Source organism: Schistocerca serialis, chromosome 12, assembly GCF_023864345.2.
Source record: "Schistocerca serialis cubense isolate TAMUIC-IGC-003099 chromosome 12, iqSchSeri2.2, whole genome shotgun sequence".
NCBI classification, from domain to species: Eukaryota; Metazoa; Arthropoda; class Insecta; order Orthoptera; family Acrididae; genus Schistocerca; species Schistocerca serialis.
The window spans coordinates 124575956-124600330 of NC_064649.1; the positions used below are offsets into that span (position 1 = coordinate 124575956).

General features: G+C 42.3%; 1 protein-coding gene across 8 annotated transcripts in view; it reads left to right on the top strand.

The window, feature by feature from the left end:
- Positions 1–701: 701 nt before the first annotated feature.
- LOC126428440 (epidermal growth factor-like protein) overlaps positions 702–24375 on the top strand; it is a 163066-nt gene continuing 139392 nt past the window's right edge. For all 8 annotated transcript variants that reach the window (XM_050090368.1, XM_050090367.1, XM_050090370.1 and 5 more), the window contains exon 1: positions 702–856. In XM_050090368.1, coding sequence (XP_049946325.1) covers positions 753–856 — 104 coding nt within the window. In that variant the 5' untranslated portion in view covers positions 702–752. The remainder of the gene's footprint in view (positions 857–24375) is intronic.

The following is a 24375-nucleotide window of genomic DNA, read 5'->3' on the forward strand; positions in this document are numbered from 1 at the left end:
TATTTGAGGAGCAAAATAACTGATGATGGTCGAAGTAGAGAGGACATCAAGTGTAGACTGGCAATGGCAAGGAACGCGTTTCTGAAGTAGAGAAATTTGTTAACATCGAGTATAGATGTGTCAGGAAGTCGTTTCTGAAAGTATTTGTATGGAGTGTAGCCATGTATGGAAGTGAAACATGGACGATAAATAGTTTGGACAAGAAGAGAATAGAAGCTTTCGAAATGTGGTGCTACAGAAGAATGCTGAAGATTAGATGGGTAGATCACGTAACTAATGAGGAGGTACTGAATAGGATTGGGGGGGAGTTTGTGGCACAACTTGACTAGAAGGGACCGGTTGGTAGGACATGTTCTGAGGCATTAAGGGATCGTAAATTTAGAATTGGAGGGCAGTGTGGAGGGTAAAAATCGTAGAGGGAGACCAAGAGATGAATACACGAAGTAGATTCAGAAGGATGTAGGTTGCAGTAGGTACTGGGAGATGAAGAAGCTTGCACAGGATAGAGTAGCATGGAGAGCTGCATCAAACCAGTGTCAGGACTGAAGACCACAACAACAGCATCTGTTAAAATTAAAGAGACAGCGCGTGAGAGAGAGCAAAGGCGCGCGGCGATACGCTGTGGGAGAGGGAAGTTGTCGCCGCGCTGGCGCTGCGCGTAGAGATAGCGCGGTCCGTAGGAAGTTGACTCACGCGCCTGCCGCATCCCCATCTGACAGTCAGTAGTCTAAGCGGGCAAACAGCAGTGCGCCATGGCTGTCGTCCTGGAAACATCTGCCGCGCTGACAGCCGTCTTCACTTTCCTACTGGCGACGACTGGCACCGCGGCAAACCACACCTGCACCAGGAAAGTCGCGTACGTACCTGCTGCGAGCTACCAACACCCCTGATACAACTATCTTCTTCGTCCTGTAACACGGCTGGTGGATCCTTCCTCCCCCCCCCCCCCCGCGTCCTTTTTTCTCCCCCTCCCCTCCCTATTAAAATGTTTATTTTCTTGCAATTTGATTTGATCCATTATAAATGGTTTTTGAAAGCCTGCGGCTGTGAAAACACAAATCTTCTACTACCAGTCACGATTTTTCTTTATTTACTTTTTGCACGACGCGTTTGGGAAAATGATACTCATTTTCAATTGAGTTTTCTGTGTGTATTAAGCCATTCCTATTGATGTTGTCAATCTGCATCTACATCTACATTTATACTCCGCAAGCCACCCAACGGTGTGTGCCGGAGGGCACTTTACGTGCCACTGTCATTACCTCCCTTTCCTGTTCCAGTCGCGTATGGTTCGCGGGAAGAACGACTGCCGGAAAGCCTCCGTGCGCGCTCTAATCTCTTTGATTTTACATTCGTGGTTCAAAAATGGCTCTGAGATTATCGGACTTAACAGCTGAGGTTATCAGTCCCCTAGAACGTAGAACTACTTAAACCTAACTAACCTAAGGACATCACACACATCCATGCCAGAGGCAGGATTCGAACCTGCGACCGTAGCGGCCGCTCGTTTCCAGACTGTAGCGCCCAGAACCGCACGGCCACCCCGGCCGGCTTTACATTCGTGATCTCCTCGGGAGGTATAAGAAGGGGGAAGCAATATATTCGATACCTCATCCATATACGCACCCTCTCGAAACGTGGACAGCAAGCTACACCGCGATTCAGAGCGCCTCTCTTGCAGAGTCTGCCACTCGAGTCTGCTAAACATCTCCGCAACGCTATCACGGTTACCAAATAACCCTGTGACGAATCGCGCCGCTCTTCTTTGGATCTTCTCTATCTCTTCCGTCAACCCGACCTCGTACGGATCCCACACTGATGAGCAATACTCAAGTACAGGTCGAACGAGTGTTTTGTAAGCCACCTCCTTTGTTGATGGGCTATATTTTCTAAGGACTCTCCCAATGAATGTCAACGTGGCATCCGCCTTACCAACAATTAATTTTGTATGATCATTCCACTTCAAATCGTTCCGTACGCATACTCCCAGATATTTTACAGAAGTAACTGCTGCCAGTGTTTGTTCCGCTATCATATAATCATACAATAAAGGATCCTTCTTTCTATGTATTCGCAATACATTACATTTGTCTATGTTAAGGGTCAGTTGCCACTCCCTGCACCAAGTGCCTATCCGCTGCAGATCTTCCTGCATTTCGCCACAATTTTCTAATGCTGCAACTTCTCTGTATACTACAGCATCAACCGCGAAAAGCCGCATGGAACTTCCGACACTATCTACTAGGTCACTTATATATATATTGTGAAAAGCAATAGTCCCGTAACACTCCCCTGGAGCATGCCAGAGGTTACTTTAACGTCTGTAGACGTCTCTCCATTGATAACAACATGCTGTGTTCCGTTTGCTAAAAATTCTTCAATCCAGCCACACAGTTGGTCTGATATTCCGTAGGCTCTTACTTTCTTTATCAGGCGATAGTGCGGAACTGTATCGAACGCCTTCCGGAAGTCAAGGAAAACGGCATCTACCTGGGAGCCTGTATCTAATATTTTCTGGGTCTCATGAACAAATAACGCGAGTTGGGTCTCACACGATCGCTGTTTCCGGAATTCATTTGATTCCTACAGAGTAGATTCTGGGTTTTCAGTCTGCTTAATTTCGTTGACTTTTACTGCAATATAAAGAAACAAGCGATTTTTTAGTTGTTTATCGATTATTTTTGGTGAAGTTAGTGGCGAAATTTAGAAGAATTTGTACTTACAGTTTCCTAATTGTCCATTTGTGCAGAGTCTAGAGAGTTTAGTGTGTGACACTCTGCACAAATGGACGATTAGAAAACTGTTAGTACAAATTCTTCTAAATTTCGGCACTAACTTGACCAAAAGGAATTGATAACCAACTAAAAAACCGCGTCTTTCTTATATATTGCTGTAAAAGTCAAGGAAATGAAGCAGACTCTCACACATAGACATCATTAGAAATGGCTTAATACGCACAAAAAACGTTCTTGAAAATGGGAATCATTTCCCGACACGCGTCGTGCAAAACTAAATAAAGAAAAATTGTGACTGGTAACAGAAGATTTATTTTCTTCCAAATATCTTTGAGATTATAACACTTATACAGTGTAACAAAAATGTGCGGTACAAATTTCACGTTTCTCACACGTAGATCAAGAAATTATGTCATATCAAACGCTTTGTTTGCATGTTACAACTCATCTTCCCCAAACTCATTAATCATGGGAAACGCTCAAGAGCAGAATGTTACAATCATGGGGAACTTGCGCTCTTGGTGACGTCTGCCTATATTGTGCACCGCCAGTGTTTTGTTTCACATGTCCCTGTTGCCATGCGACGTACGTGATTGTTTGTTTACATGTAACATCAGCTGTTCCAGCTATCAGTAAGTCCGTTGCAAGCACGCAGGTTAACTACGTAGTATTAATCACAGAGTCCGCTCGTGAAGAGGCAGTGTACATAAATGTAGAGATGGCAGTAGCCCGTTTGATATATGGATTAGCTGACGGCAATGGTGCTCGCGCTAAACGTTTGTACTGGCAGATTTCCAGGACGAAGGTGCCCCGACAGAAAAACATTTGAAGGCATTGATCTTCGACTTAGGGAACAGGGGGCATTGAAGCCTGATTATCGCTACCGGGAGAGACCTAGGAAGACGAAGACACCGCAACGGGAGGCAGCAATTATGTAACTTTTGCATTTCTTGCTTTTGTGTTTTCGTTTTCTTCAAAGCCAAGAGAAGAGATGAAGCGGTAGCCCAGCGTAGAGCCTGCACCTACCATCATGTATTTTTGATTTTCAAGTGTTAAAAAACATAAGATTTTTTCTGTTCCTCGGTAAGAACAACTCACTCACTGTTAATGAACGAAGGTAGACGCACGTTATTTTAGAGTGAAATCCGCGTTAGCCATTTTGGTTGTGAGAATAAGTAAAAAGTCTGTATTTTTCATGTACGTAGAAGAAAGAATATAGCAGTATTTCACCAGTGAAAAATTGAGTTATTATTACAAGTAGTACTGTAATATACGGGGTGTCCAAAAAGTCTGTCCGCAGTGCCGTATTATTCTTCACCTCTCCCAACATTCCACTGTTTCGTTTATCTCAGCCAGCGTCAGTAGTATCGTTGGTGTGTGTCGTTCCTGTTGACGTCAACGTTTATGTTTATCCCTTTGTTTCGTTTTTGTCACTGTTAAAATGCTAACCATTAGAACGTGTGTTTTTAGTCGAACAAGTGTTCAAAGCCAGCGGAAAATACAGTTTCAGTTCGTCTAACATTTAATTCAGTTTTCCCGGAGACAACACTCCAACATCGCGATACTATGCGAGATTTGACTAATAAAGTTCGAAGTACGGGTTCAGTGACAGATGCACCGAGAAGTGGTCGTCCTAACATTTTGTATGAGGATAAAGTACCCGATAATTCCGATAAAATGTCCACGAGTCCGACCAAGTCAGTAAGAAAAGTCGCCCACGAAATCGATGTTAGTGTCGGAACGGCACACTCAGCTGTAAGGAATAAATCAGAACTTTTTCCCGTACAAAGTGACAGTCGTGCAAGAACTGAAAAATACTGGTCATGGCAAGAGACTGCATTATTGTCAGTGGTTCAAAAATTTCGTTCAATAAAATGAAAGGGATATTCTTAATGAAACGTTTTTCACTGATGAGGTGTGGTTTCATTTATCCGGGTACGTGAACTCGCAAAATTCTCGAATGTGGAGTACTGCAAATCCGTTGTGTATTCATGAGGAATCACTTCATTCTGTGAAAATAGGAGTTTGGATTGCAATTTCTAGACGTCGGATTGTGGGTCGCATATTTTTCAACGAAACAATAGACGCACAACGATTCTGATATGATATTCTCTACCCATTCACAGGAGTGAAATACTGAACGGTTATTTTCAACAAGATGGTGCAACCGAACATACGGCTCGCGTTTCAATGTCACTGCTTGCTGATGTTTCTCAGAATTTCACAGGGACTTTGGCCTCCACGATCGCCTGACCTAACACCACCCGACTTTTTCTTCTGGGGTGCAGCGAAAGCAACTGTCTATAAAAACCGTCCAAAATCCATCGATGAATTGAAAACTGCAATATCGACTTTCACTGCTTCTGTTACAGAAGAAATGTTACAGCTTGTGTTTGTAAACGTGATTAGACGAATTGAATTGCGTATTCAGCCACAGGGGGGGGGGGGGGGAGGGGGGGGGGGAGGGGGGGGAGGGGAGGGCGGGCTTTCAACACTTAACGTGAAAATCTGTAAGTAAAGATGAATGTTCAATAAATTAATAACTTGTATTTCACTGAGTTTCATTTCAGTATATTCACTGCGGCATACGGCACACGCGGCTAACTATCATACGGCACCGTACGGCACCGCGGAGAGAATTTTTTAATAGCCCGTATAAAAATCCAAGAAGCCACCTGTGTTATTACGAAGATCCGACTACAAAGTGAATGATGGACACATCAAGATTTTGTAGGTGGATACTGCGATCGGGCATAGTATTATTAATTGCTAAGCATACATCTACAACAAGAGAAAGACTATTTCGTTTATGTGGAAGTATCTCATTATTTCCATGTATCTAAACATTTATTATTTTTTATTACATTATACAATTCTTCACGCAACTGTCGACGAGCCTTGTGTCAGCACAAGACATGTAGCTGCAACACTGAACGCTGGCCACGTGATTGTCTGGCGGCTGTTACACGAGATCCAGCTGTATCCATACCATTTACAGCGTGTGCAGGCACTATTAGCAGCTCATTTTCCTGCACGTGTACTCTTCTGCAAATGGTTTATTCAACAAAGTGTCAACTCTAATTTTAGTGCAACGGTGCTGCTCCTCGTTTCAACGAGATCAGATTATGAATTACCACAATCGGCATGGGATAAATTCTAGTGCCCGATCTTCGACCATAAATATAATAGACTGGCCCTGACGTCATTTTCGTGGCTCCAAAATCTCTGGGCTGAAGTCACGTGAATGTTGGCAAAACATGGTTGTTTCGTGTTGCGCTTATGGCTGTACTCAGCGTTTTGTCGGGGAAATGGCATTACATTTCACGTTTAAGTGTTTCTATGATAGTGCAGATGCGTTTATTGAAATCCGCTGAAGTGACTTTTATATGTTTTTTACACTTGAAGTAGAGTATCACGTAAATTAAAGTGTTGAAAGTGATGCCTTTAAAGTCAGACTCATGTTACATTTTGGAAAGTATCTGTGATAATTCGGTTACAGAAGTAAGTATAATCGTTTCTGGTTCCTACTCATAGGTTCCCTAAGGACGAAAACCGAAGGCAGCTTTGGATACAGGCCCTGAAACGGAAAAACTTTAAGCCATTTGCACATACGCGTCTTTGCTCGAAGCACTTCGCGGAGAAGTGTTTTGATAGGTTAGTTATTATTTACAATAATTTGTATTTACAGTGTCTGTCATTTTTAAACCTAGCCTCCAAAATTATTTTCTGAAACTGCAAAGTCTCACCTTTCATCTAAAATATTTTTTTTAAACTGGTAGTTTAAACTTTTGTAAAAATAGTGGGAACTGAACCTTTGAAGTGCACCTAAAATTGATACTCTAAAATGGACCTGCTCCTAAAATCGACAATTTTGACACCTATAGTTGACAGAATTCCCGTAGCCCATTTTCTTTTATAAGTGACTAGAGCTCGAAACGTGGCGAATACAATGTTTAAAGTTTTGACACGAGCCCACTCTTACTGTTTAAAAGAATTTTAACGACATTTTACTATAATTGATAGTTTATAGTAATTTCGTCCCGCTGCCCACCAGAGTGGCGTTCGATGTATTTGTCAGATTTTATAAATGGTACTTTGAACAAATCCAGGTCAAATGTAGTTCTGGCATAATTTTTCACAAATAAAAAAGTAGTTTTTGTTGGATGCGTTTGGCAGTCAATTGAGAAATGTGGGGAAAATCCGATACAAACATAGGATGGCAGACCGCTGATTTGAAATCCCGCCACGTTTTGCCAACAGTCACGTGGTTTATGTTGGAGCCACACTAGCCCCATAGCTTCTGCACAGCAAGGCCAGTCTACTAGTATCTATGGTCGAAGTGCCCGATTCGACTCGTTGGCTTTGAGCAAAGACGTCACACCTGAGGCAAAGGTGCTACGTCGAGGTAATCTATGAAAGCAACAGATCATACCGCAAACAAACGAATATAACGCACCATAAAACTACAATCACATTTTACGCGATTGCTGACTTATTCATGAATTACATTGAAACGAGTGGAAGATAACGAAAATAATAATAATAAGTACGAAAAACCAATATTAATGTCTAATGTAAATTATGATCGTAATTTATGCGAGCAGAAAAGCACAGAGAATCTTGAAATTGCATTTAAGAATAAAATGGTTCAAATGTCTCTTAGCACTATGAGACTTAACATCTGAGGTAATCAGTCGCCTAGAACTTAAAACTACTTCAACCTAACTAACCTAAGAACATCACACACATCCATGCCCCAGGCAGGATTCGAACCCGCGACAGTAGCGGTCGTTTGGTTCCGGACTGAAGGGCCTAGAACCGCTCGGCCACATCGGCCGGCGCATTTCAGAATAGCGCATGATGAAATCGTAATGCTATGAAATGTCGTTAATTTTTAATATAAATTATTGAATCCAACAGGGGAAGGGCAGGAAAGTGGGGACTTGGGGCGGGAAAAAACTATATGTAACAGAACAACGGGAAAATGTAATAAATGATAACATACATGAAGCAGCAGCATGAAGTGTGAAGAAGCCGACTCACAAAATCCTGAAAGAAAAGCAAGTACACACGTCGAAAATTCACAAACAGTAACAAATACTGGAATCGGTAACTTGAATTGACCTATGCAGGAGTTCAGTTCTAGTTACCGACAGTAAGCATCCGTTGGGTGATAATTTTGGACGTTTCTGCAGCAAATGTGTGAACTAGGTTATTGTAGGGATTCTGGAGTCCTTATTGATCTCTTAATTACTATGAAGAAGTAACGAATGTCACAGATACCGAATCTAACCATTTTGCTTTTTCATAGTATTTAAGAGAGTAATACCAAATGTGAAAATCCTGTCCACAAATCTGTGAACCTACTGGAATCGGTAAGCAGAATAACCTGCATAGAGTAACGAAGAGCCGGCCGGCGTGACCGTGCGGTTAAAGGTGCTTCAGTCTCGAACCGCGTGACGGCTACGGTCGCAGGTTCGAATCCTGCCTCGGGCAAGGATGTGTGTGATGTCCTTAGGTTAGTTAGGTTTAATTAGTTCTAAGTTCTAGGCGACTGATGACCTCAGAAGTTAGTCGCATAGTGCTCAGAGCCATTTGAACCATTCGTAACGAAGAAGTCCAGAGGAACAGCTTTAACACTCACTTCTGCAATCTGCGGCAAACAATGTGACGTCATACATTACATCATTGCACAAAGCCGATGGGTGGAATCCGACACAAGAATTGACCCTCTGCTTGTATGGGCAGACATCAGTCCTCACGCAGCTGTTGAAGCAAGTCATCAACAGAGATTTTCTGTTAATGTTTGGGCCGGCATTGTTGGTGACTCTCTTCCAACCAGGCTCGGTAGACAGAGTTATCATAATTTCGTAGAGAATGTTCTAGTTGATTTGTTTGCAGACGTGCCTTCAGCTGTGCAACTAAACATGTAATTTATGCACGATGGAGCACCTTCTCATTTTAATGTCCATTGGCTTCTGAATAACAGATCTGGTGACGGGCGGATATGTCGAGATGGACCAATTCCATGGCCTCTGCCCTCTCTGGACCGAAACCCACTGGATTTTCATTTGTGGGCCCATTTGAAAGCTTTTGTGTGTGGAACCCAAATAGACATTTTGCACAGTCTCCGTGCCCATATTATGGAAGTCTGTGAAAACATACACAATACTGTAGGTACACATCTGCACACTCGAGATTCACTAGGACGAGGGGCTGATGCATGTATCAATGCCCACGGAGGGCATATTGAAAATATCCTGTGAGAGAGTTACATGTGATATGCTGGTGCGTTCTGTTTATGCGTCTTTGCCATGATTAATGAGTTGGAGGAAATGAGTCTTAACATTAAAACTAAGCGTTTCCAGACTCATGCTCATACAACGTAATTTCTTCATCTACATGTTAGGAATATATCCTGCAATTTTTGCTGTGCGTTTTTGTTACACACCTATACGACAAAACGTATTGTACCAGGAATCTTGAATATTAATTCAGGATATGTCTGTATCATCCAGTACATTCATTTATAGTCCGTTTAAAATTACTTGATAGTTGACGTCTATCACACATCCGCTACCGCTCGGTTAAATTCGACAAGCAAACAACGTCTCACTTCACAAGCGCTGCTGACGTCAGGTACGGCGGAAACGCGATATACTCTGCCCACAGCTGATTTTAAATGACCAGTGTCTGAAATGCGCAGACAAAGCGTTTTGTAGTCCTGAATGTACACTCGTATCCTAACCTAACCACAGCGTCTGTATCTGCAGTGTATCAGAGAAACCGGCTGTCAGGAATTTGCGGCAGAACTATTAATCACGCTCGCTGCCTTCACGGCTTCTAAAGCTGACCTATACGAACTAACTCAAGGCACGAAAAAAATATCAGTTTCAGCACTAAAAGCAAGTTGTAATTTCCCGACTTTGCTACGCGAGCTAACGCTATACCAACCGAAAAGTTGGAACTCATTTACAGGTGACACAAGCAGATTCCAAAAGAGAGAAGAATGATAGGAAGAGAAATAAGAACAAATAAGAGACGTCAATACGATTATGAAAACTATGCAACAAAAGATAAAAATAAAAAATTATATTGATACCAATAATTGAAAATAATAATAAGAGTTATTTAGGTAAAGATATAAAAAAAGAAAAGAAAATACGTTATCACCTGCCGGTACTTGAACCCGCATTCTTTTACACTGTTGTCTATGATTTTTCCACCGCACCACCGAACACCACGACACTACGTACTTATATACACTACTGGCCAATACAATTGCTACACCACGAAGATGACGTGCTATAGACACAAAATTTAACCGACAGGAAGAAGATCCTGTGATATGCAAATGATTAGCTTTTCAGAGCATTCACAAAAGGTTGGCGACACCTACAACGTGCTGACGTGAGGAAAGTTTCCAACCGATTTCTCATACACAAACAGCAGTTGACCGGCGTTGCCTGGTGAAACGTTGCTGTGATGCCTCGTGTAAGGAGGAGAACTGCGTACCATCACGTTTCCAACTTTGATAAAGGTCGGATTGTAGCCTATCGCGATTGCGGTTTATCGTATCGCGACATTGCTGCTCGCGTTGATCGAGATCCAATGACTGTTAGCAGAATACGGAATCGGTGGGTTCAGGAGGGCTGTAACGGATCGTGCAGCCACATCTCGATCCCTGAGTCAACAGATGGGGACGTATCACCCGGCTTGATGGTATAGGGTGCCAAGGGTTACACGTCTCGGTCACCTCTTGTTCGCACTGACGCCACTTTGAACAGTCGACGTTACATTTCAGATGTGTTACGACCAGTGGCTCTACCCTTCACTCGATCCCTGCGAAACCCTACATTTCAGCAGGATAATGCACGACCGCATGTTGCAGGTCCCGTACGGGCCCTTGTGGATACAGAATATGTTCGACTGCTGCCCTGGCCAGCAAATTCTCCAGATCTCTTACGAATTGAAAACGTCTGGTCAATGGTGGCCGATAGCCGAGCGGTCTAAGGTGCTGCAGTCATGGACTGTGCGGCTGGTCCCGGCGGAGGTTCGAGTCCTCCCTCGGGCAAGGGTGTGTGTGTGTGTGTGTGTGTGTGTGTGTGTGTGTGTGTGAGCAACTGGCTCGTCACAATACGCCAGTCACTGCTCTTGATGAACTGTGGTATCGTGTTGAAGCTGCATGGGCAGTTGTACCTGTACACGGCATCCAAGCTCTGTTTGACTCCATGCCCAGGCGTATCAAGGCCGTTATTACGGCCAGAGGTGGTGATTCTGGGTACTGATTTCTCAAGATCTATGCATCCAAATTGCGTGAAAATGTAATCACATGTCAGTTCTAGTATAATATATTTGTCCAATGAATACCCGTTTATCATCTGCATTTGTTCTTGGTGTAGCAATTTTAATGGCCAGTAGTGTATATATCCAGTTGCAACGATCATTTTTCTGCCTTCAATAAGATCGGTTTTACACCAAGTCGTATAAAGCTCACCTACTGTAGGCCGATCTCTGAAGATAGTTGAGTATGTGAAGCCGAATCGTTTCTTGTGCGAAAGAATCCAGCCGTCATTGGTTAGAGGTGTGTACGAGAAATGTTCAAATTTCGTATCGTTTGTGTGTGTGTGTGTGTGTGTGTGTGTGTGTGTGTGTGTATTTCCGAAATGCGCAATACATGTGCCGGACCCAGAATTCGGGATCCAAACGCAACTTGAAAAAAAAAGCCAGGCAAGGAATTGACCGTTTGTTGTTGAAGTTTGGGAACGGTGAACAGTTCAGGCGTGACACTGACCGCTCTGATTGGAGGAAGACGCCTCCAACATGTGAAGTGTCAGCTACCAAATAATTTTAATCAGACTGATAACGGCATGATTATTAGCGTGGATGCACCGGATGGCTGCTTTTAATAAGTAATCTTTATTTACCACAGACTATTTCGGCTTCATCGCTATTTTTAAGTACTTGCAATTACAATTTAGGTGAGAACACGTATCGATGCCAATGTCATTTATATTAAAGAACTGTGTTCCACTCACGTGTAGATTGATGTGACGCCCATATTACGTAGCTAGTGGGCTGTTGTATGACTGTCACTGATTTAATAAGATGGTAAATGATGTCAAGATGTTGAAAACAAAATTTTAATTACGACGTTACAGCAGTTTGACAGTTCCACTCTTGTGACGCTATATGTGTACAAAGATCATGCAAGTGGACAGCGACATTATTTTATTAACTAAAATTTGTTACGATTGTCTTCGGTTGCATATTATACTTCCGATTTACCCCTTTTCGTGTTCTAAAAGTTCAATGAAGTTCTTGAAGTAGTAGTTGTGTCTAAATTCTGTATGTTCGTTTGATATTTCTTGTGGGTATTTTCTCTTGTGTATACAGATTTCTAATTATCCAAGAATGTTCATTGAAAAACCTTTCGGTTCTCTGTGCAGAATCTGTAGTCCATTTTCGATAGTGCCAGCAGAGTGATTTTGATTTTTCCAGTGCAGAAAGAAGAGAGACTGATTATATTCGCTCTCTCTAATGTGTTCTTCAGATCTCACGTTAAAATGTCTTCTTGTTTCGCTAATGTGAAAGCTATTACAGCTGCCTCAAGTGATTTTATATATGCCTGTGTCATAATATTTCGATGTTGTTGTGGTAGCGGAACGTAATTTTATTGAAGATTGTTAACGGTCCGAAAGGGTAGTTGAATATTTGTGGCTTTAAACAATGCGTTAATTCTGATGGAGATCTTTTATTTTCTGTGTTAGTGATGTTTCTCGAGTTAGGCACATCTCGCTAGGTATTATGTTCTGGTTTAGTGGTTCACATTTATAGTATAATTTTGTGATTATGTTGGAATCAAAATCATTTGTATAGGCTATATAACGAAATGCGTTAAATTATTTTTGAAATGTTGGCTATCCTAATGGTAGGTTATTTAATCTATTAATCACTGAATGGAAAAGTGCTAGTTTATGGGCCATTGGATGACAAGAATTGGCTTTTATAATATTGTCAGACTGTTGTTAATTAGAAGCCATTTGTGTAATTAGTTTACCTAAAAATTGTGCTGATTGCAAGATACCTGTAATATAAAGCTTCGTTATCATTATTCACATTTAAGCTTCTATCAAGTTACTAAGTTTTGGGCAGAACAGAGGAAAGACATACATAAATAACTGCAGCATTTAAAACATTGTTACTGAAATAGAATCCCGTATTTAGGCAAATAAGACTGAAGAATTTAATATCAGTTACTGTTTTTATCTTAAAGTCCACATTTAGAAGGATCTTACCTTACTATTCATTTGTTCAGATGCATAAATCTTTATTTGTAATTTGTAAAAAGGCAGAAAACAACAATCTTATAAAAGAGAAGTTCCTGCGAGTAATTTTAGTCACTCTGCAGCAGGTTATGAAACGATTAAGATCTAGATCTAAAAACGTACCGCAGGTGAATTAGCACAAATTACAACTCGCGCAGTGTGCCGAGTTTCATTGAAGTTTCGCATTCCGAAGATCCCAATGGAGAAGACAGGTGAAGTGCTTAAAAGCTCAGTGGAGAAACCACTACGATTCCACTGGAGGATAATGTTGTCGATGTACAGTGAGGCCATGAAGGGACCAAGAGGACAGGTTATGCCTTAGGGTCACCTGCTGTAACTGGCTGAGGGATTATGGCATCAATATAAGTAAGTTCCGGGTTCCATTGTGTCGTGCAAACCAAGACCTCAGGGACTGCCGGGATCTCTGCCTTTCTCCCAGCAGTGGAATAGGTGGGATCTCGTGGCATGAGAGCCACTGGAATTCCCTCCTCCTTGGAGGACTTTTTCTTGTCTTTCCTCTCCTTAGGGTGCAGATGACTGCAAAGGCTCCTCTGAATCAGTTTCTGGTAAAGATGATGATCGCAAAGCACTGCAACCAGCAGCTTGAGCCAATGGCTGGTGTCTGATTATAGACTGGCAGAAAGCTTGGAAGAAAGTGTTCCAAGGGACCCCTTCCTGGAGAGAGAATCTGGAGGGAGGTGATTTGTCTTCAGCCAGGAGGTGGGGATCAGTGTCCCTTGTGGGTGGGAAACTATTGATCCCAAGGAAGGTGTGGGGGAATCAGCAAGAGGGGAGCCCCCAACCACCAGGGGAGTAGGCATGGTTGAGCGATGCTGAAGGTCCAGTATAGGAGGTGTAACAGGCGGCAGTATCGTCGCCAAAGGGGATGACGTAGTCGTAGCTGTAACATATGACATCGTTTGACATGCTGGGGGCAGCTGCTCATACTGCTTCTTGGCCTCTTGGTACCCGAGTGTGTTCAGGGTCTTATATTCTTGTATTTTCTTTTCTCTCTGGAAAACATTGCTATTCTAGTGAGCAGGGAGATTGATGCTTTCAACAGATGGTGGGAGGTGTACAGGGAGCATCTGCACGCAGTGCACACCCACAACCTCTACAGATGGGGCTAGCATTGCAACGTGAAGATGTGTGCAAATTTCAAGCACTTGAAGCGCCACTGTGTGGGGGGAGTACACATACTGTTTCACCTTCACCTTTTAAGGCAATTAATCGTGCTCAGAGGCTGAGATGAAGCTACTGGTAGCAACCCTAATGTCTTTTGGCCACTTATATACACAACAGATGAAGTGTACACCCCATCATTCCCAGTTGGTGCTTAGATCATCATCAGATTGTAAGAACAGGTCTCCATGGAAAATAATGCCTGAAATAAATTTAGAGAGTGACAGTCACTGGCTTGTCGCCCAGCTTGTTACAAGCGAGCAGTGACTGTGACTAGGCTGGGGATGCCGTTTTGATCCAAACTGACATCATTTTTTATTTTAGAGATGGGAGCCACTTCCCAAAATTTGTCTACTAAGTTCTTCACAAAGAACAAGGACTTTGTGACCAAGAAGTAACCACCATCAGTCCCTGTACACACAAGCACTGTGTGTCCTTGCCACTTAGCCCTACATTCCTCCCACAGTGTATTGAGGGATCTGAACATCCGCATTGAAAGAGGACTGTCCTTTCATAGAGACCGCTGGGGCCATATGGCCACCAGCGGGAGATAACTTCATCCACTTGATTTGTAGGATCTGCCATGATGCCACCAAATCGGGGCTCTGCCCTTGGGCGCCATCCAGCCTCAGCAACGGCTACTCAGCCAGTAATCCGTTGCTCAGTTCCCATGCCCCAGTCACGATGGGCACGTGCTCCTTGGCATACATGGGGAGTTTTCAGCTCAGGCACCAACACTACGATCCCTGTGTGGTAAGGGGACTATTACTGTACAGGTTCAAATGCCTCTAAACACTATGGGGCTTAAAATCTTAGGTCATCAGTCCTGTAGACTTAGAACTACTTAAACCTAACCAACATAAGGACATCACACACATCCATGCCTAAGGCAGGATTCGAACCCGCGCAGCGCAGTTCTGGACTGAAGCGCCTAACCGCTCGGCCACAGAGGCCGGCACTGTGCATGTACTTGACAACCACATCACAATAGGATGGCTACCATACTGGGTTTTGGGTGTATTACCGTATTAAACGGAATGGCGCACAGATGGACAGGCAGAACACACCACATTCGGCAACCTTCTCTGCACAATTCGCACTTCTGGAAAATTTTGAAAATTGATAGCAGGTCGAACCTAACAATGGCGACCATGCGTTTATTTAATTAAAAGTTGTAGAATACGCCAGTAGTGGAAACTCGGCGCCCAGTCATAAACTAGGCCAAACAGGTCGGCACCAAGAAAATCATCTGATGGAGAGGCAGAGGGGCAAAAAGATGGTGGAAGTGTAAGCACGCAGCACGGAAAGGAATTAATGCTACAAAGGCTGGGACCCCGTGGTAGCCAAGCGCATGTACACAAAAAGAGTTGTGAGCCCCCTTGCTGGGAAAAGTTGGGAATCACTGATGAAATGCATTATATATTTGACGTTAATCATATATGCGAGGAAAAAAATGTGGGAAAGGTTTGCAATTATGTTATGAAATTCGTTGGCAATCGCCACGGGCTCTCACTATCAAATACTAGATGACTACACAGGGTGGAAAGAGAAAATACAAAAATGCAGTAAATGAAGCAGGCAAAAAGGAATACAAACGTCTCAAAAATGAGATGGACAGGAAGTGCAAAATGGCTAAGTAGGGATGGCTAGAGGACAAATGTAAGGATGAAAAGGCTTATCTCACTTGGGGCAAGATAGTACTGCCTACAGGAAAATTAAAGAGACCTTTGGAGAAAAGAGAGCCACTTGTATGAATATCAAGAGGTCAGATGGAAACCCAGTTCTAAGTTAAGAATGGAAAGCAGAAAGGTGGAAGGAGTATATAGAGCGTCTATACAAGGGCGATGTACTTGAAGACAATATTACGGAAATGGAAGAGGATGTAGATAAAGATGAAATGGGAGATATTATACTGCGTGAAGAGTTTGACAGAGCACTGAAAGACCTAAGTCGAAATAACGCCCCGGGAGTAGACAACATTCCATTGGAACTACTGACGGCCTTGGGCGAGCCAGTCCTAACAAAACTCTACCATCTGGTGAGCAAGATGTATGAGACAGGCGAAATACCCACAGACTTCAAGAAGAATATAATAATTCCAATCCCAAAGAAAGCAGGTGTTGACAGATGTGAAAATTACCGAACGATCAGTTTAATAAGTCACGGCTGCAAAATACTAACACGAATTCTTTACAGACGAATGGAAAAATTGGTAGAAGCCGACCTCGGGGAAGATCAGTTTGGATTCCGCAGAAATGTTGGAACACGTGAGGCAATACTGACCCTACGACTAATCTTAGGAAATAGATTAAGGAAAGGCAAACCTACATATCTAGCATATGTAGACTTAGAGAAAGCTTTTGACAATGTTGACTTGAATACTCTCTTTCAAATTCTAAAAGTGGCAGGGGTAAAATACAGGGAGCGAAAGGCTATTTACAATATGTACAGAAACCAGATGGCAGTTATAAGAGTCGAGGGGCATGAAAGGGATGCAGCGGTTGGGAAGGGAGTGAGACAGGGTTGTAGTCTCTCCCCCATGTTATTCAATCTGTATATTGAGCAAGCAGTAAAGGAAAAAAAAGAAAAATTCGGAGTAAGTATTAAAATCCATGAAGAAGAAATAAAAACTTTGAGATTGGCCGATGACACTGTAATTCTGTCAGAGACAGCAAAGGACTTAGAAGAGCAGTTGAACGGAATGGGCAGTGTCTGGAAAAGAGGATATAAGACGAACATCAACAAAAGCAAAAGGAGGATAATGGAATGTAGTCGAATTAAGTCGGGTGATGCTGGGGGAATTAGATTAGGAAATGAGACACTTAAACTAGTAAAGGAGTTTTGCTATTTGGGGAGCAAAATAACTGATGGTGGTCGAAGTAGAGAGGATATAAAATGTAGACTGGCAATGGCAAGGAATGCGTTTCTGAAGAAGAGAAATTTGTTAACATCGAGTATAGATTTAAGTGTCAGAAAGTCGTTTCTGAAAGTATGTATGGAGTGTAGCCATGTATGGAAGTGACACATGGACGATAAATAGTTTGGACAAGAAGAGAATAGAAGCTTTCGAAATGTGGTGGTACAGAAGAATGCTGAAGATTAGATGGGTAGATCACATAACTAATGAGGAGTATTGAATAGGATTAGGGAGAAGAGAAGTTTGTGGCACAACTTGACTAGAAGAAGGGAAATGCTCAATATGTCCACCATCATTCCTCAACATTAGCCGTAGTCGGGGAATAATGTTGTGAACAGCACTGTAAAGCATGTCCGGAGTTATGGTGAGGCATTGGCGTCGGATGTTGTCTTTCAGCATCCCTAGAGATGTCGATCGATCACGATACACTTGCGACTTCAGGTAACCCCAAAGCCAATAATCGCACGGACTGAGGTCTGGGGACCTGGGAGGCCAAGCATGACGAAAGTGCCGGCTGAGCACACGATCACCACCAAACGACGCGCGCAAGAGACCTTTCACGCGTCTAGCAATATGGGGGTGGAGCGCCATCCTGCATAAACATCGTACGTTGCAGCAGGTGTTTATCTGCCAGGCTGGGGTTGATGCGATTCTGTAACATATCGGCGTACCTCTCACCCGTCACGGTAGCAGTTACAAAACCAGGATCACGCATTTCCTCGAAGAAAAAATGCCCGATAACGGTAGATGTGGAAATCCAACCCATACCGTGACTTTCTCGTCGTGCAATGGAGTTTCCACGACAGTTCTAGGATTTTCGGTAGCCCAAATTCTGCAGTTGTGGGCGCTGACAGACCCTCGGAGCGTGAAATGAGCTTCGTCGGTCCACAAGAAGTTACTCAACCAATCGTCATCTTCCGCCATCTTTTGAAACGCCCACACCGCAAATGCCCTCCGCTTCATTAAATCGCCAGGTAACAGTTCATGATGCCGATGGATTTTGTACGGATAGCATCGGACGGTACGCCTAAGTGCCAACCAAACAGTAGTGTATGGAATGCCGGTGCGACGTGTGCCTGCACGAGCGCTGACTTCCCCGCGCATAGACGAACCCGCTACAGTCTCCGTTTCTTCCTGAACTGTCTCAGCAGCATTACGCCTTGTGCTCGGTCGACCACTACGGGGTGTATCGGCTAAACAACCCGTGGCTTCGAACTTCGGAATCATTCTCGCCACAGCTGCATTTGTCAACGGACCTTTACCCGTTCGAACCCCCTTCCTATGGCGATAGGATCGTAACGCTGATCTAGCACATGCCCCATTCTGATAATACAGCTTCACTAAAAGCGCATTTTCAGGTAACGTCACCATGCTGCGACTGCCGGCGCATCTGATTCTCTCTCTCATTACAGCTCCTTTTATACACGATTGTCATGCGCAGTCACTGACGTTTTGCTGTCCAGCGCCATCTGTCGGACATTTTGTGAACTTTGTTTTTTTTTTGTTCTAATAAAACCCCATGTCATTCCAAACATATGTGTCAATTTTTACCTCTTTATCTATATTATTCCGTGGTTTATTCAGTTTTCAAATTTATACTGACTTTATGATCACCCGGTATTTCCACAAAGTTTTATTCTCCTGCGGTTACTCGTTTTTCATGGGGACCCTCTCAAGTAGCGAGACTTTATTTACAACCACCCTATAGTCTCGATAATTTGCGATCCGTTCTAAGAAAAAGTCAGGTTTTCACGCATCTCAGTCTTTATGACACAATACCTCCTGAACGGTGTATCTTACAATCATATAATTTTGCAGGTACGTTCAGTGGCGTATGTGGATACTGGCTGCAAAACGTTCTGCATATAAAATTTGTAGTAGAAGTAGTAAATGAAAACGTCGTGCCGTATGCTCAAGTTTTGCTGCAACCAACAGCATAACGTAATAAGCCATAAACCCTTTTTCTTTCATTATTTTGTGGGAGTGTCAGCCAGAAAAAAGTTTCGTTTTAAATTGTGTGCCAAGTTTATTGGACGTCGCTACGCGCGCTCATGGTCAGATAATGGATCAATATTGGAATGACAAGGCAGCCAGTCCACAGTGACGGGTAGCCGATAGAAAGGCACGCGTACACACTCACGCCGACGGGCGTCAATTCTGGAACAGGATAACTATTGAATGGTAGCAAGAAAAGTACGTAGCTGCTTTATACTTAACTTTATTATTTGATGACTACAGCATTCTTCTTGAGACATTTATACTATAACTCTCAAAGTAGGTAAGGCTAATGGCGCCTTGCTAGGTCGTAGCCATGGACTTAGCAGAAGGCTATTCTAATTGGCTCTCGGCAAATGAGAGGAAGGCTTCGTCCGTATGGTCGCTAGCAATCTCCTCGTACAACTGGGGCGAGTGCTATATCGTCTCTCGAGACCTGCCTTGTGGTGGCGCTAGGTCTGCGATCACACAGTGGCGACACGCGGGTCCGACATGTACTAAATGGGCCGCGGCCGATTTAAGCTACCACCTAGCAAGTGTGGTGTCTGGCGGTGACACCACAAATATAATTTGGGTAATTTGCGCCTCATGAGCCATTTCTAACTTTATTACCGGTCTTACTCTGTTTACCCTCGAACGTAAGATTACACCTCTTAATACATAGGTACTTCGCAAGCCACCGCCATTTCCTTTTCTGCTGCACTCACAAATAGAGCGAGGGAAAAACGACTGTCTATACACCTCCGATGAGTCCTAGTTTCTCGAATCTTATCTTCGTAGTCCTTAAGTATACAGGGTATTTATAAATGGTGGAAAAATTGAAACTTTTTTATGAGAGTTGTTATGGACTGGCCATTAGACGAAATGCACCTCTGAATGATGTTACAGCAATGAGAAAAGCTGTATGGGCCACCTACTTTCACAAGTTGTCCACAGGTGACCACCTTGTTCACGGTGTTTGCCCTAAAGGAGCAGATTCTTGGTGTGGTTACCAAAAAGCAAAGTAAAGTGGTCAAATATACCATAATAAGCATTCTCTTCCTGAGCCTGTTATGAATAAAATAAAACCAATTTTTAGAGACCTGAGCGACCCTGTTTTGCTTAGTAAAGGTCTTCATGTGGGCACTCAGAATACAAAAGGAAGTTTCAACCATTGCATATGGGAAAGATTACCCAAGAAGGTTTTTGTAGGACCTAAATACATTAAAAGTTGGTGTAGTAGACGCAGTGATATGTTTCAATGATGGAGTGATAGGAAGGTTGGAATTCCTGAGAAATTTAGGCATGACATGTGGCTCTAATATGGAAGATCAATTTCTTGCGTGTGACAGACAACGGGTGCAAGAAGCTGAGAGATTCGCTCTTCCAGTTACCAAAGAAGCGAGAGTGCCAGAAGGAATACCAAGAGAAATCTTGAAGATGAAGAAATGCTGCAGGATGGACACTATGCTTCATGAGTATTCTGAGGCACAGTTTAATTGGACTCATATCTTCATTTGCAATTTCCAACAAGCTGTATTTTTCAGGATTCAGGTACAAATATTTCCTACAGTTTATAAAGCATTACTCTAATTTTTTTCTGTAACTTGCAGTAGTCCATAAGTATGTAGTAGACCTAACCTTTTTGCAGAATCAACTACATTACAGAAAAAATAACATTTTTATTAGGAACAATTATAAAAATTAAAATGTAAGATGTGATATTTTTTATTCTTGTAATAGGTGGAATTAAATAAGTCTAGTACCTCAGCCATCATGTCATGCATATCTGGTAAAAATTTGGCCTCCTTCAAATTTATAACATTGAATTAAATTGTAGCTCAATTCGAGGAAGAATTTTGGAAAAAAAAGTTGTATCAATTCCTTTGAAATTTTTTAATAACCCTAAGCAAGTTCAAAAATATTCAAAATACTTCTGATCTGTTTAGAAAGAGTGCTCAATTACCTGACATCAACAGAAAGTCTGTAAAACATATACATTATAAACAGAGCCTGAAAGAAATAGGTGTTGATTTTTACATAATACTGAGCTAGGGAAGTACCCTGTATCCATAATCGAAAAGCATGTTGGCTTGAGTAGAATCACTCTGCAGTCATCTTGAAATGCCGATTCTCTTAATTTTCTCAACAGTGTTTCTAGAAAAGAATGTCGTCTTCCCTGCGGGGATTCCCATTTGAGTTCCCGAAGCACCTCTGTAACACTCACGTGTTGTTCGAACCTATCAGTAACAAATCTAGCAGCCCGCCTCCGAATTGCTTCGATGTTTTTCTCCAATCCGACCTGGTACGGATCCCAAACACTCGAGCAGTACTCAAGAGTCGGTCGTGTCAGCGACCTATATGCAGTCTCCTTTACAGGTGAGCCACTCTTTTCTAAAATCCTTCCAATAAACTGAAGTCGATCATTCGCCTCCCCTACCACAGTTCTGACATGCTCGTTCAAATTGTGTGTCAAGTTTATTGGGAGTCGCTCTCATTGTCCGATATTTGATGAATATAATTTGAGTTTTAACTTTTTAAATTTGGTCAGTATTACATGAAACATTGAAAACCAAATTTTTCTTTGCCACTACAAGTCGTTAAATAGGCAGCCTGCCACAGCGACCATGTACCATGAACACAATAGTAATAAACATATGTTGTGAAGCCATAGTGCAAGAACATCACGAAATTAACACGGAGATTAAAACGCACGAGTTGTCCAAATGTGCCATTCATTTAAATTAAAAACACTATCTTCCCTGCACACAATATCCTATCATCAAGTTTTGTAAAGAAGAACACGAATCTTTATTTCGTATTATTTCGTATACTAACAACCTTGTAACAGCCATCCGTCAGTGTTGTCCATGTATAACTACTTCCCATAAAAGTATTGTGGCATTAGGCAAAGTTGAAAACACGAAAGCAGAAAAAATGCATTGTCACACATACAGGACTCACCGTGACATCGGTAATGCTACACCAATCGTAATGACTGCTGGCTAGCCACACACACACGCCTCTGTTCACTATCTAACGAAAGTAAACTATCACTCGCTTACTTTCTATTGTAACATCCCGTTACGTATGCGTCGTTGCCAACTAGCCATACAGCTGTTCCACTCAAAGACCTTTAAACATCTCTACGTCTGTCAGGGATAAAACCATATACGCACGTACGTTATGCAATGTTTTCATCCGTTGCCGTCATAGAGTAAATATCTCTGGAGTGAGCATTCACATGCGCAGAACAAATTTTTGTGTTGTCAACATACATTGCCGTCCTTATCACGTGTTCTCGGGACGTCGTGTGTGTGTCCGTATAGCGCCCTGTATATTTCGAATGTCACTACATCCCTAGTACAGACGGATTCTTTTCGTACGTGTCGTGGATTATTTACATACGTTACGCAGACATTTTAACAGTATCCATTTTATACCTTGCTATAGGTGTCACAGTTCAGATGCACTCGATTTTTGGTAGTTTTCGGTATGATACGGTACTTTATACCTCGGGGAAGATCAGTTTGGATTCCGTAGAAACACTGGAACACGTGAGGCAATACTGACCTTACGACTTATCTTAGAAGAAAGATTAAGGAAAGGCAAACCTACGTTTCTAGCATTTGTAGACTTAGAGAAATCTTTTGACAGTGTTGACTGGAATACTCTCTTTCAAATTCTAAAGGTGGCAGGGGTAAAATACAAGGAGCGAAAGGCTATTTACAATTTGTACAGAAACCAGATAGCAGTTATAAGAGTCGAGGGACATGAAAGGGAAGCAGTGGTTGGGAAGGGAGTAAGACAGGGTTGTAGCCTCTCCCCGATGTTGTTCAATCTGTATATTGAGCAAGCAGTAAAGGAAACAAAAGAAAAATTCGGAGTAGGTATTAAAATCCATGGAGAAGAAATAAAAACTTTGAGGTTGACTGATGACATTGTAATTCTGTCAGAGACAGCAAAAGACTTGGAAGAGCAGTTGAATGGAATGGACAGTGTCTTGAAAGGAGGATATAAGATGAACACCAACAAAAGCAAAACGAAGATAATGGAATGTAGTCGAATTAAGTCGGGTGATGCTGAGGGAATTAGATTAGGAAATGAGACACTTAAAGTAGTAAAGGAGTTTTGCTATTTGGGGAGCAAAATAACTGATGGTGGTCGAAGTAGAGAGGATATAAAATGTAGACTGGCAATGGCAAGGAAAGCTTTTCTGCAGAAGAGAAATTTGTTAACATCGAGTATAGATTTAAGTGTCAGGAAGTCATTTCTGAAAGTATTTGTATGGAGTGTAGCCATGTATGGAAGTGAAACATGGACGATAAATAGTTTGGACAAGAAGAGAATAGAAGAATTCGAAATGTGGTGCTACAGAAGAATGCTGAAGATTAGATGGGTAGATCACATAACTAATGAGGAAGTATTGAATAGGATTGGGGAGAAGAGAAGTTTGTGGCACAACTTGACCAGAAGACGGGATCGGTTGGTAGGACATGTTTTGAGGCATCAAGGGATCACCAATTTAGTATTGGAGGGCAGCGTGGAGGATAAAAATCGTAGAGGGAGACCAAGAGATGAATACACTAAGCAGATTCAGAAGGATGTAGATTGCAGTAGGTACTAGGAGATGAAGAAGCTTACACAGGATAGAGTAGCATGGAGAGCTAAATCAAAGCAGTCTCAGGACTGAAGACCACAACAACAACAACGGCACTTTATAGTATTACAGAGCCTGACGTACTTTTTGCAGTGATAGTCTTGCAAAACGACTTGACAGTGCGCTAGTGCTTTTGCCACACATTAGCGATTATATCCCTGCTAATTCGTCCTTTTTTTCTGCTATTTTTGCGTATTTATTTTCTCGTTTTTGCGACCTAAAGCACAATTTTTCTTACTGGTGACACTTTGAAGTGTTTATTTAACGCATTTTACATACTTGCTTCCAGTTTATTAAATAAATAGTAGACTGAGTAAGAAGGGGGGAAAAAGGCGATCGGAGAATAAATGTACTGTAAAGCAAATACAGTTGGTCATGTAACAGTCAACCCATATCACCATTAAGGGAAGTGGAAAGTGACACAAATGAAAGAGTTTGCGGACATGTTTACTAATATTTTGCTCTTCTTAATAAAATGGTGAAGAAAATAAATTGAAGGCAAAATACACCAAAGAAGATGACTGTGTACTTTGATTAGCTACACTATTGTGTTTTTTATTTGATTTGTGCAGAAAGTGT